This window comes from Rhinoraja longicauda, chromosome 43 (genome assembly GCF_053455715.1).
Source record: "Rhinoraja longicauda isolate Sanriku21f chromosome 43, sRhiLon1.1, whole genome shotgun sequence".
NCBI classification, from domain to species: Eukaryota; Metazoa; Chordata; class Chondrichthyes; order Rajiformes; family Arhynchobatidae; genus Rhinoraja; species Rhinoraja longicauda.
In genome coordinates, this window is record NC_135995.1 from 1438263 (window position 1) to 1451343 (window position 13081).

The 13081-nt window shown below is 42.8% G+C and overlaps 1 protein-coding gene across 1 annotated transcript; it reads left to right on the forward strand.

Moving 5' to 3' along the window:
- Positions 1 to 1654: 1654 nt before the first annotated feature.
- LOC144612133 (uncharacterized) lies at positions 1655 to 12802 on the forward strand. The gene is made up of 4 exons (XM_078431694.1): positions 1655 to 1694; positions 3082 to 3204; positions 4875 to 4994; positions 11124 to 12802. Exons 1-4 carry the CDS (start codon positions 1655 to 1657, stop codon positions 12029 to 12031), a joined length of 1191 nt encoding a protein of 396 aa, XP_078287820.1. The 3' UTR covers positions 12032 to 12802.
- Positions 12803 to 13081: the final 279 nt, after the last annotated feature.

Sequence of the window (13081 nt, forward strand, 5' to 3'; positions counted from 1 at the left end):
ACAGGCACACACCTCCCCACCATGAGAACCCACCTCAAGAAGGCGGCATCAGTCATCAAGGTTCCCATTCATCCGGGCTGTTCTCTCATCTTGCTGCTACAATCAGGGAGGAGATACTGAAGCCTGAAGTCTCACCACCAGGATCAGGATCTGCTACTTGGGATCGGGGATCGGGAACGGGATCGGGATCAAACAAACCTGTGTCATCACTTGAGACTGAGTTATTCCAACACTTTGTGTTTTATCCTTGAAGTTCCTCTCTTAACATGTCACTGCTCCCTCAAGTACAGCACACCCCTGCAAAACATTTCCATAATGAGCCTTGGAAAATGGGAATATATTTCCATATGTCTGGAAAAACCCATTGGAGGAAAACACAGGCAGTGATTTCTGTTGTGTGAAGGAATGAGTAATTGAAGATACAGACTCCAATCTGAAACTAACTGTTTGGTCCACTGTGCAACAGTAATTCCTGCTCTCCTTAATGTCTCAGAGACGGGTACTACATGCAACAGGCTCCACAAGTTTGTCGATGCTTAATCAAATGTGTCATTAATGACGCATCTATAAGTTTGCAGATGACACCGCTGTCTGGTCATGAACAATGAGGAGACAGAGTACAGGAAGGAGAAAGAGTACCTTGTAACTTAGTGTCAAATTAACAACATCCCCTTCAATGTCACAAGATGAAAAGCTAGTTCTCGACTTCAGGATAGAATACATGCCCCAATCATCATCAATAGTGCCAAAGTTCAAATGATTCTTGGGCGTAAGATTACCGACAATTCTTTGTGGACCAATCTCATTGAAACAACAGCCACTGTTCCCCACAGTTAAGACTACTGAATGGTCTTTCGATAAGCTAGATACAGTCCCGATTCTCCAACCTAGTTCATTTTCTCTGGAACTGTTACATGACAATACTGAGAAATATATTTTGCAGTCTGCCATCTTTTCCTTCACTCTACCTTTTCTACTTGTGATGTATTATGTGATTTGATTGGATAGCATGCAGGTTAAAGCTTTTCCCAGTATTGCAAACACGTGACAACAATAAACATAAACCAACTGCTCTCTTTGTAAAATTCTGCAAATTAATTGACAGGATTACGTAAACCATAGGCATTGATTTCTCCCAGATGAACAAAGTGGCATCAAGGCTCCAGATCTTGCAGAATGCAGAAAATGCTTTATGGCTGCCCTTTGTGAAAATGTAACAGCATAATTAATTTGTGGGAATCCTTGATATGTGGCTGTTCAAGATGGAGGAGGACAACCTGGAAGGCCTTTTGACCTCTTCAGGAAATCAAAGAGTCTCAAAAATATCATGATCCCAACCTCATAAGCCATTCACTCATATAGACATCAGCAGCAGAATCTTTAGCTTACTCAAAGACCGACAGAATCAGTTCTCTCAAAACTGACAGAGCTGGAATGGGAGCAGTGATCCTCTACACCAAGGGATTGCCAATAAACAAGGGATATCAATGTGGACATTGAAATATATCTCAACATCCCTGGAAGAGATCATCCACAACACTCAAGAAGCCTGGCACTCTTCATTCCAAAGTACACTGGTTTCTCCAACCTGAAATGCACTGTTTACTATCTCCATAATGCACTGGAGTCTTTGTGGTAAGACTTCTATAACAACATGACCCAAACCTGCAGCCTCTACATCATAAAGGTTGAGGGCAATGGGTGCTTGGGAGCACCACAACCTCCACATTCTGCACCATGTCACACAAGGGGCAATTTGCAAAGAACAAGAAATGCCAGCTCTGCCTGTGATGCCCTCATTCTTTCAATTAATAAACAAATGTCTGAAAGATAATGTTTAGAATTAAATGTTGTGGTATCTGTTCCTGCCCTCATTTTTATGTGCACACACACTTTTTTAGTTAGTTTTTGAGATACAGTGCGGAAACAGGCCCTTTCGGCCCACTGGGTCCGCTCCGACCAGCGATCCCCGCATTAACACTATCCTATACACTTCTAGGAACAATTTATTTTTACATTTATTAAGCCAATTAACCTACATACCTGTACATCTTTGGAGTGTGGGAGGAAACTGAAGATCTTGGAGAAAACCTACGCAGGTCATGGGGAGAACGTACAAATTCCGTACAGACACCACCTGTAGTCGGGATCGAACCCGCGTCTCCGGCGCTGCATTCGCTGTAAGGCAGCAACTTAACCGCTGTGCTCACTGGTCATTGGAAAATTTGAAGGGTCTCAAGGGAGAAACTCCTGCCTGATACATTAATGACTTGCAAATTTATTGAATTTGCAAGGCATTAATATATCAGGCAGGTTACGTGTGTCAAAATGTAAGATTTGTCTTATAACTTTTGATGAAATGAGTACACCCAGCAGACTTGTGATTAGTCCCAGATTATTGGCACCGTTTTGCTTTTAATGACTATTTCCTCCAGGAGAGGTTCCTTACCAACATTCAAAAATTCCATCAGTGATTTCAAATTGAACTGACTTTACAATCAATACCAAAGCTTTATGTCATTCAGAAGATGGTGACCATGGATAGCACAAACCCATAGACATTGGGGCACAGTTATGCTTTTTGATGTTGCAACTTGTCACAGTCCTGAAATCAGAAATTGGACAAAGGTCAATGTTCCCATTAATGAAGAGGTGGGTTGCCCTAGTTGTTCATTATTCAATCCATTTACTCAACCATGGCACAAAGTGTCACTGTGAATACAGGCAGCTAGAATAAGCCATTACTTTACACCTGGAGGAATGGAAAGAAGAATTCTGATTGATTTCACTTACCACAGGGACGAGTGGTCATTGCGTTTTCTGACCTGGAAATATACACATTCTCATCCGTCATACGCTTCATGCTGGTTGATTTTTCTTTAACTCTGAAAAATAATTGTAAGGTTGTTTGCTGTCTTTGTCAAATAGACGTGACAATTGAATAATAGCATGAATACTCTGGAGGAAATAATGATAACATTGCAAAGTGATATTTCCACAGATATTTGCACTGTTAAGTTCAGTGAAGATAAATACTTGAAGTTGGCCATAACAGATGATGAGCATTTTTATTTTTCACAGGATTGGATGTACCAAAGCCAGAATTCATGACTAATCGGAGGAGAAGGCATCAAACCCAAGTCTACGAATCTAGCGAATCAGATGAGGATTCGACACCTAAACTTCTGACAAAAAATGCAAAACGTAATTTAAATCTGTTTGAAATATTAGAAACATAGAAACATAGAAAATAGGTGCAGGAGTAGGCCATTCGGCCCTTCGAGCCTGCACCGCCATTCAATATGATCATGGCTGATCATTCAGCTCAGTAGCCTGTACCTGCCTTCTCTCCATACCCCCTGATCCCTTTAGCAAAAAGGGCCACATCTAACTCCCTCTTAAATATAGCCAATGAACTGGCCTCAACTACCTTCTGTGGCAGAGAATTCCACAGACTCACCACTCTCTGTGTGAAGAAATGTTTTCTCATCTAGGTCCTAAAAGACTTCCCCCTTATCCTTAAGCTGTGACCCCTGGTTGTGGACTCCCCCAACATCGGGAACAATCTTCCCGCATCTAGCCTCTCCAACCCCTTAAGAATTTTATATGTTTCTATAAGATCCCCCCTCAGTCTTCTAAATTCCAGCGAGTACAAGCCCAGTCTATCTAGTCGTTCCTCATATGTAAGTCCCGCCATCCCAGGGATCAAGCTGGTGAACCTTCTCTGTACTCCCTCTAAGGCAAGAACGTCTTTCCTCAGGTTAGGAGACCAAAACTGCACATTAAATGCAGTTTTTCAACTATAATTGATTCTAATCAATTTGGCCATTAGCCTATGGAATCTGGTGCAAGGGTGATTTTATTCTTATCTTTGGAGTGGTAGGATACTTGTTAAATTGGAAATGTTTTTCCCAATGTGTTATTTATGAAATGTAAATTTACTTTTCCTAATTTTTAATTTTGTGATATGTTGCTTCCATTTTTAACTCTAAAACATTAGATATATCCAGAATTGCCAAATTATTGAGATACAATCTGCTTTTCCAAAGCAGCACTGATGTGGCACTTTTTTTCCTAAGGAGTCAGAATCTTTAGGCATCCTTTTAAGAATGCAAAAGGCAAGAATACGAAAAGAAAGCCCGTCGTAAAGGTAAGAACAGAAATTATTCCCAGGATAAAGGACATGTGAGAATTAACAGAGTGGCTCTACATTGGCATTTTATTTTCTACAAGATAGAAATGACTGCTTTTTAGACAAATCTTCATCACTGCTGTTGGAGTCAGGTGCTAACATTCGCAAATAAGTTTTTATTGTTGAAAGAGGAACAATTGTTCCCACATTTTCCCATATTTGCTGACAATATCAAACTTCCTTTTAGAGTAGAGTATGAAAGACGAGAGTTCACTGAAATATTGCACACAAGGCAGTTACTGCTTTTATTAGTAGCTTATTTGAGGTTCCAAGTTAATAATGCGATGGAAGAAATAATCGAGAAGAAGTAGAGCCAATCTATTTGTGTCCTTATGAATCACAGGTTGCACCAAAATGTCTCTTTACAGGTCATTACAGGGGAGGGCAAAAGAGATTTGGGAGGAGCCGCTGAGGAAACGAAGGAAGGCACAGTGTTGGTGAAAAGAATCAAAAGAGCAACAGGTAATTCTGTTTGTAAAAGTAAAACTCAAAATGAGTAACTCCTGTGCATTCCAGTAAATGATGGAGATGATATAATGACCATCTGACTACCACCATGTCATTTCAATTCAACTCATAGAACATGTTGCATATTATGTAACTAACTTCCATATTTTACAGTTCAACCACTTACCTGACTTGAAACAATGTAATTAGGTTATTTTTGGCTTTCTTTTTTCAGTTTTGGGATCTACAAGCGAGGAAACGACCAAACAGAGAGACAAAATAATTTATAATTTACGAAATAAAGAGAGGATCATCTATACAAAAGAACAGGAGCTCCGTAATGACGATTACCTGTGTATGTCCAAAGGAACCAATTTATTTCTTCAAAGCAACCATATTTCATTAGGAGCATTGAAGTGATGGCATGGTGCATTGGTAGCCAGTGCCATGGTGGAACAATGCGGGCTTTGGTTCAAGAGCACAAAATTGTGTTCACTCATGAAGAAATTTTTTCTTTTAACATTAATCACTGGTACTTTCCGTAACATTTGATGTTAACTTCTGGAATTTTGTCAGACATTGGAATCTGACATTGATTCCCCGGTAAACTGACAGTGACTGTTTAAAGAAAGTGTGGTTCATGTCCAATTTATGTAGGCACTTTCCTGGTAACTGGGGGCATCATAAAGGATGTGAATGTAAGAGTATTGCTTTGTGTATTATTAATGTAGGGCTATGTGCAGTATGACCAACTAACGTTACCAAAAATATTAATCAAACTGTTGTGATACAATGTGGGAAGAACAATGAATTGTTAATCTTTCTTTATCTTCTTGTCTTTTAACTTTTCCTGCTATGTCATTTTGTGGGTATCTATGTCATTTTGTGAGTTATTTTGCCATCTACCTTCTTGTCAGCAATAATCTTGGAAACATTGCAGGTGCCTTGCTCTAAGATGTCTTTGAAGATGTCTATTTGCCAACTGTCATAACTTTCCATCTAATCTCCTAATCTAAGCAATCTGACCTTAATATATCAGTAAATGGCTTAATATAATTCTCTATGTTCTGTTTTCACTTCATCACTCATAAGATCAGTGTACGTTCCTGTCATTTAAACAAGGAGTCCCAAAGGATTCTTTATTGCAAAGCTACCAGTTAATTCTGTCATGTTGCACAAGATATCCAGCATCATCTGTGGAAAGAGAAACACAAATAATGTTTGAGGAGGAAGACCCTTTGTTGGAATTTCAATGTGAGATGCTAACACTGTTTTTATTTCCATAATTCTTCTCTGACTTGCTGGGATTACCAGCATTCATCTTAGATAGAACGTTTCCAGACTCATTTCAGTTTCAAATTCATTTTCCCACGAATTCAGCATTTTTTTCCTTTCTATATGAAGATTGAATTTGACAACACAAATATTTGATTTCCCTTTTGTGAAATGCTCTCTTTCTTTGACATTTTTGATTAACCTTCTCTCTTATTCCACCACATCATTCCCTGAGCCAAATCTGTTCATCACAGTTGCACTCATGTAAAATTATATTAGTCCGGCCAACTCAACCTTGTCTTGCATTTGGTAAAGTGCAGTTTAGATACAAACCATGCAATTACTTTTCTACATTGTATACTTTATTAAATCGCTTTTCTTTTTGCATAGTTATAGGGTGCAAGTTGCATCAGGAGTTAATATTGGCATGTAACAAAGGTAATGCTAGGGTGGTTAAAGAGATTTCAATATGCAGGCAGACTGGGAAAATCAGTATGATACAGGACCCTAAGAAAGGGAGTTTGTAGATTGCCTCCAAGATGGATTCTTTGAACAGCTTGTATTGGAGCCTACCAGGGAGAAGGCAATTCTGGATTTTGTGTTGTCCATTGAAACAGATTTAATAAGGGAACTCAAGGTAAAGGAACCGCTTGGAGGTAGTGACTGTAATATAATTAGTTTTAATATGCAATTTGAGCGGGAGAAGGTTAAATCAGAAGTGTCGGTGTTGCCGTTGAACAAAGGGGACTATGAAGGCATGAGAGAAGAGCTGGCCAAGGTGAAATAGAAAGGGATCCTAGCAGGAATGACGGTGGAACAGCAATGGCAGGAATTTCTGCGCATAATCCAGAAGATGCAGGATCATTTCATTCCAAAGGCGAAGATAGACTCTAAGGGGAGTAGGAGGCAACCGTAGCTGACAAGGGAAGTTAGAGATGGAATAAAACGAAAAGAAAAGATGTATAAGATAGCAAAGAGCAGCGGGAAGCCAGAGGAGTGGGCAACTTTCAAAGGACAACAGAAGACGGCAAAAAGGGCAATACGGGCTGAAAAGATGAGGTAGGAAGCGAAGCTGGCCAAGAATATAAAGAAGGATAGTAAAAGCTTCTTTAGGTATGTTAAGAGAAAAATATTAGTAAAGGCAAATGTGGGTCCCTTGAAGACAGATACGGGTGAAATGATTATGGGTAACAAGGAAATGGCGGAAGATTTGAACAGGTACTTTGGACCTGTCTTCACTAATGAAGGCACTAACAATCTTCCAGATGCACTAGTGGACAGAGTATCAAGGGAGTCAGAGGAACTAAAAGAAATTTGCATTAGGCGAGAAATAGCATTGGGTAGACTGATGGGACTGAAGGCTGATAAATCCCCATGGCCTGATGGTCTGCATCCCAGGGTACTCAAGGAGGTGGCTCTAGAAATCATGGACGCATAAATGATTAATTTCCAATGTTCAATATATTCAGGATCAGTTCCTGTGGATTGGAGGGTAGCTAATGTTATCCCACTTTTCAAGAAAGGAGCGAGAGAGGAAACGGGGAATTATAGACCAGTTAACCTGGCATCGGTGATGGGGAAGATGCTGGAGTCAATTATTAAATAGGTAATAACGGTACATCTGGATAGTGGTAAAAGGATTGGTCCAAGTCAGCATGGATTTATGAAGGGGAAATCCTGCTTGACTAATCATCTGGAATTTTTTGAGGATGTGACAAGTAAAATGGATGAAGGAGAGCAAGTGGATGTAGTGTTTCTAGACTTTCAGAAAGCCGTTGTTTGATTAGGTACCACACGGGAGGTTGGTGAGCAAAATTAAATCACATGGCATTGGGGGTAAGGTATGGACATGGATAGAGAATTGGTTGGCAGACAGGAAGCAAAGAGTAGGAATAAACGGGTCCTTTTCAGAATGGCAGGCAGTGGAGAGTGGAGTGCCGCAAGGCTCAGTGCTGGGGCCGCAACTATTTACGATATAAGTGATTTGGATGATGGAAGTAGAAGTAACACTAGCACGTTTGCGGATGACACAAAGCTGGGTGGCAGTGGGAACTGTGAGGATAACGTTAGGAGGTTGCTAGGTGAATTGGACAGGTTGAGTGAGTGGGCAGATGCATGGCAGATGCAGTATAATGTAGATAACTGTGAGGTTATCCACTTTGGCGGCAAAAATAAGGAAGCAGATTATTATATCAATGGCGTCAGATTAGGTAAAGGGGAATTGCAACGAGACCTTGGTATCCTTGTACACCAGTTACTGAAAGTAAGCGTGCAGGTACAGCAGGCTGTGAAGAAAGCTTATGGCATGTTGGCCTTCATAACAACAGGATTTGAGTATAAGAGTAAAGAGGTCTTTATGCAGTTGTATAGGGCCCTGGTGAGACCACATTTGGAGTATTGTGTGCCGTTTTTGTCTCCTAATTTGAGGTAGGACGTCCTTGCTATTTAGGCAGTGCAGTGTAGGTTCACGAGGTTAATCCCTGGGATGGAGGGACTGTCATATGAGGAAAGATTGGAAAAACTATGGTTATATTCACTGGAGTTTAGAATGATGAGAGGGGATCTTATAGAGACATAAAATTATAAAGGGACTGGACAAGGCAGATGCAGGAAAAATGTTCCCAATGTTGGGGGAGTCCAGAACCAGGGGACACATTCTAAGAATAAAGGGGAGGCCATTTAAAACTGAGGTGAGAAGAAACTTTTTCACCCAGAGAGTTGTGAATTTGTAGAATTCTCTGCCACAGCAGGCAATGGAGGCCAATTCACTGAATGAATTTAAGAGTTCGGTAGCTAGTGGAATCCAGAGATATGGGGAGAAGGCAGGTACAGGTTAATGATTGTGGATGATCAGCCATGAGCACTGTGAAGGGCCAAATGGCTCGAAGGGCCAAATGGCCTCCACCTATTTTAGATGTTTCTATGATGTTGGGGGAGTCCAAAACCAGGGACCACAGTTTAAGAATAAGGGGTAGACCATTTAGAACCGAGATGAGGAAAAACATTTTCACCCATAGAGTTGTGAATTTGTGGAATTCACTGCCTCAAAAGGCAGTGGAGGCCAATTCACTGGCTGCATTCAAAAGAGAGTTAGATAGAGCTCTTGGGGCTAGCGGAATCGAAGGATATGGGGAGAAGGCAGGAACAGGGAACTGATTGTGGATGATTAGCCATGATCACATTGAATGGTGGTGCTGGCTCGAAGGGCCGAATGGCTTACTCCTGCACCTATGTCAATGGTCTTAATTCATCTGCCTTGTTACAAATGCTTCATAAGTTCACATAATAGACTGTTACTTTTATCCTTCAAAACACTTCTCTTGGAGTTGACTCCATGCACAACAGCACCGTTACCTTTAAACATACTCTGCATTACATCATGCTTGGTATTACTAAATGCAAAATTATATTCCATGGTCATGATTTTTCTCTTGATGTTTATAAATATTCATACAGTTCAACACGGCAGCCATTTTTAATTAAATAGCGGCTAGAGAGAAAGGGAATGCCGGGGTTACTTGAAGTTAGAGAAATCAATATTCATACCACTGGGCTGCAAGCTTCCCAAGCAAAATATGCGATGCTGTTCCTCCAATTTGCGTTTAACAATGGCGGAGACCTAGGACAGAAAGGTCAGTGTGGGAATGGGTAGGAGAATTAAAGTGTTTAGCAACCAGGAGATCAGGTAGGTTCAGGCGGACTGCGTGAAGGTGTTCAGCAAAATGATGTTTGGTCTTGCCGATGTATAAGAGTCCACATCTTGAACACAGTAGATGAGGTTGGAGGAGGTGCAAGTGAACCTCTGCCCAACCTGAAAGGACTGTTGGGGTGCCTGGACAGATTTGAAGGAGGAGGTATTGGGGCAGATGTTGCATCTCCTGCAGGGGAAGGTACTTGGGGAGGGGGTGGTTTGGGTGGGAAGGGCCCAATTAACCAGGGAGTTGCGGAGGGAACGGTTTCTGTGGAAGGCGGAAAGGGGTGGAGATGGGAAGACGTGACTCGTGGTGGGATACCGTTGGAGGTGGCGAAAATGTCGGAGGATTATGTGTTGTATGCGAGGGCTGATGGGGTAAAAGGTAAGGACTAGCGGGACTCTGTCTCTGTTACGAATAGGGAGAGGGGAGGAAGGCAGAGCTGTGGGGTACCGAGGAAACACGAGTGAGGTCCTCATCTATGATGGGAGAGGGGAACCTCCATTCCCTAAATAATGAGGACATGTCAGATGTCCTGGTAGAGAACCCCTCATCTTGATGTGGCGTAGACGGAGGAATTAGGAGTAGGGGATGGAGTCTTTGCAGGAAGCAGGGTGGGAAGAAGTGTAGACAAGGTAGTTGTGGACTGTCAGTGGGTTTGTAATAGATGTCAGCCTGTGATGGAGACTGAGATCAAGAAAGGCGAGGGTGGTGTCAAAGATGGTCCAAGTGAATTTGAGTGCAGGATGGAAATTGGTGGTGAAGTTAATGAAGTCCATGAGTTCTGGATGGGTGCAGGAGGTAGTACCGATGCACTTGTCAATGTGACGGAGATCGAGGTCAGGGATAGGGCCAGTGTTCGCCTGGAACAGGGATTGTTCAACACAATCAAACTTTAACTAATTTACTGTAAAATAATTACAGGTGTTTAAAGTGGCACGTCAGAACTATGATTAAAAACAAAGCAGCAGTTGTAGTAAGGATGAGAAATTTGCAGAATAGTGAAGTGCAGAGAATTGTGCTGAATGATGTCGCATTCTGGTGTCAGAAGCACAAAAACTTTGTGGATGCACTGATTTTATTCAAAACATCCTTGGAGCAACTCACGCTGAATCACTGAGCATTTACAAAGATGCAGTCAGCCCCTTTGCCCTGCTGTCGTCCTCAGCAACTCCCAGCTCATGATGTTATTTGACATCTGCACTTTGCTTTTCACTTGCCCATTTTAACAAGCCAGTTATCACACTGGGTTAGAAGAATTCTTAAAAACTTACTGACGTGTACCTTGTTCCTTGGGGGATATCAAAGACAGAATCCATCCCCCTCGAGTCTTTAACAGAATCATCTGGTGATTGATAACTCCCTCCTCCCCACAATCTTTCACTAGTCACGCCTGTAAATTATTTCAATTAACATCTCTGAGCAGCTCCATTAACACTGAAGCATTTACTAATCTGTCTTCCAAATCAGAGCGTGGATTTTTTGCTGAAAGTGATCATTTCTGTTTCCTTCTCCAGCGGTAGACGGCGTAACCCAAGGAGACTGTCATCCCTGCCCTCACTGCACTATAGCATTCACCACGGCGAAGTACCTTACAAGGCACTTAAGAAGGCATCCTGAAGCCTCCAGACCAACGCCAGCTGGTCAACCTTCTTCCCCCAGAGTGGACACTGATCCACAAAGTAAACGTGAGCAGAGTCCGTTCACACCATCTGACGGAAGGAAGGCAATAGGGAAGTCATGTGATATTCCAGGACGAATAACGGAGAGACGGCATGAATGTGCAGAATGTGGGAAGTGTTTCACGCGGGCAGGGAACCTCCACCGACACCAGCGGACCCACACCGGAGAGAGGCCGTACACATGTTCTGTCTGTGGGAAGGGCTTTGCACTGGCAGGGAACCTCCACCAACACCAGCGGACCCACACCGGAGAGAGGCCGCACACATGTTCTGTCTGTGGGAAGGGCTTTGCACTGGCAGGGAACCTCCACCAACACCAGCGGACCCACACCGGAGAGAGGCCGCACACATGTTCTGTCTGTGGGAAGAGCTTTGTACAGGCAGGGCACCTCCACCTTCACCAGCGGACCCACACCGGAGAGAGGCCGCACACATGTTCTGTCTGTGGGAAGGGCTTTGCACAGGCAGCGCACCTCCACCAACACCAGCGGACCCACACCGGAGAGAGGCCGTACACATGTTCTGTCTGTGGGAAGAGCTTTGTACACTCAGGGAGCCTCCACCGACACCAGCGGACCCACACCGGAGAGAGGCCGTACACATGTTCTGTCTGTGGGAAGATTTTTTCTTATCTCAATCAGCAGAAAGCTCACACCTGCATTGAAACATGCCCCGTGTGTGGGAATGTTTTTAAGGACACAGCAGCTTTCACTGTTCACCTGAGAGCCTGTGTAGAACAGTAAAAGGTCACCAATTGTCAGTGTTATCATTTTCTTTATATTATTTTATTTAATATTATTTCAATTATTTCCTTTTGAATTACGTTGAATAATTATTTATGTTTCCAGTCAGTATCAATATTGGCACTTGCTGTATTTCCCTCTTTATGGTGATACTTTGTGTGGAGAAGTCTGGGGTATAAGGGATGGGTCCGTGGTTCCCACTCCCTGTGTGAATTGGGGACCAGGGACGGGTATCATTGCCGCATGTCCTACCCTCTCCAGACTGCATCTTCCGACTGGGATAGACTGCCCCCACTGGGATATTCTGACTGTGCTGTTGTGATGCAGTCTGGTTCTCGCACTGAGTTCATCAACATGGTGATTGATACAGCAGCCACTTTTATTGTTGCCGCAAGTCAGGAGAACCGTTCTGTGCCGTGGGCTCATTGCTCCGGTTACTTTGATCAAACTGCTGGTCCCTGCAGGTTTCACTTTATTCCTGTGAGATTTCTTGAAGCGGTGATCAGTAAAATGCTGACACTGGAGTTTGAATGTTTAAAGTGTTGTTCGAAGTATAAGCAGAAGGTGAGTTTGTAAATTGAATCGTTGGTTGTGTTGGTTGATGTAATTTATTTAGCGGAGGTTTGAGACCCGAAATGTGTTTTAATTTGTATTATTCTGCGTTGTATTTAAAATATTTCTGTGTGAGGCGATTGACCAGCACCCGCGTTGTCCCGGCTAAATCTGTTCATGTTATTCTCATGTTATTAAAGTAATTGTGTTGTGAATCAATGTGATTGGAGTATGTTTAATGGCGGTTGCATCAACTCCTGGGAGCTCCGTGCATCATGTTCCCTGTTGTTGCTGATGGGAAGTGCAGCGGCTCAGTGGACGCACGGCGCTGGTCACTGTGTAATCCCCTCCTGCCTCATCACCAAACCTTCCCAGCGCTCGGCTCTCCACCCCTGCCGCTGCAGCGCCTGCACACATGCACCGTCCAGTATTTATGCTCTTTGTTCAGCCGGCCGGCTTCACCCTCTGCAGCGCTGCATCAATACACACGCGGCTCAT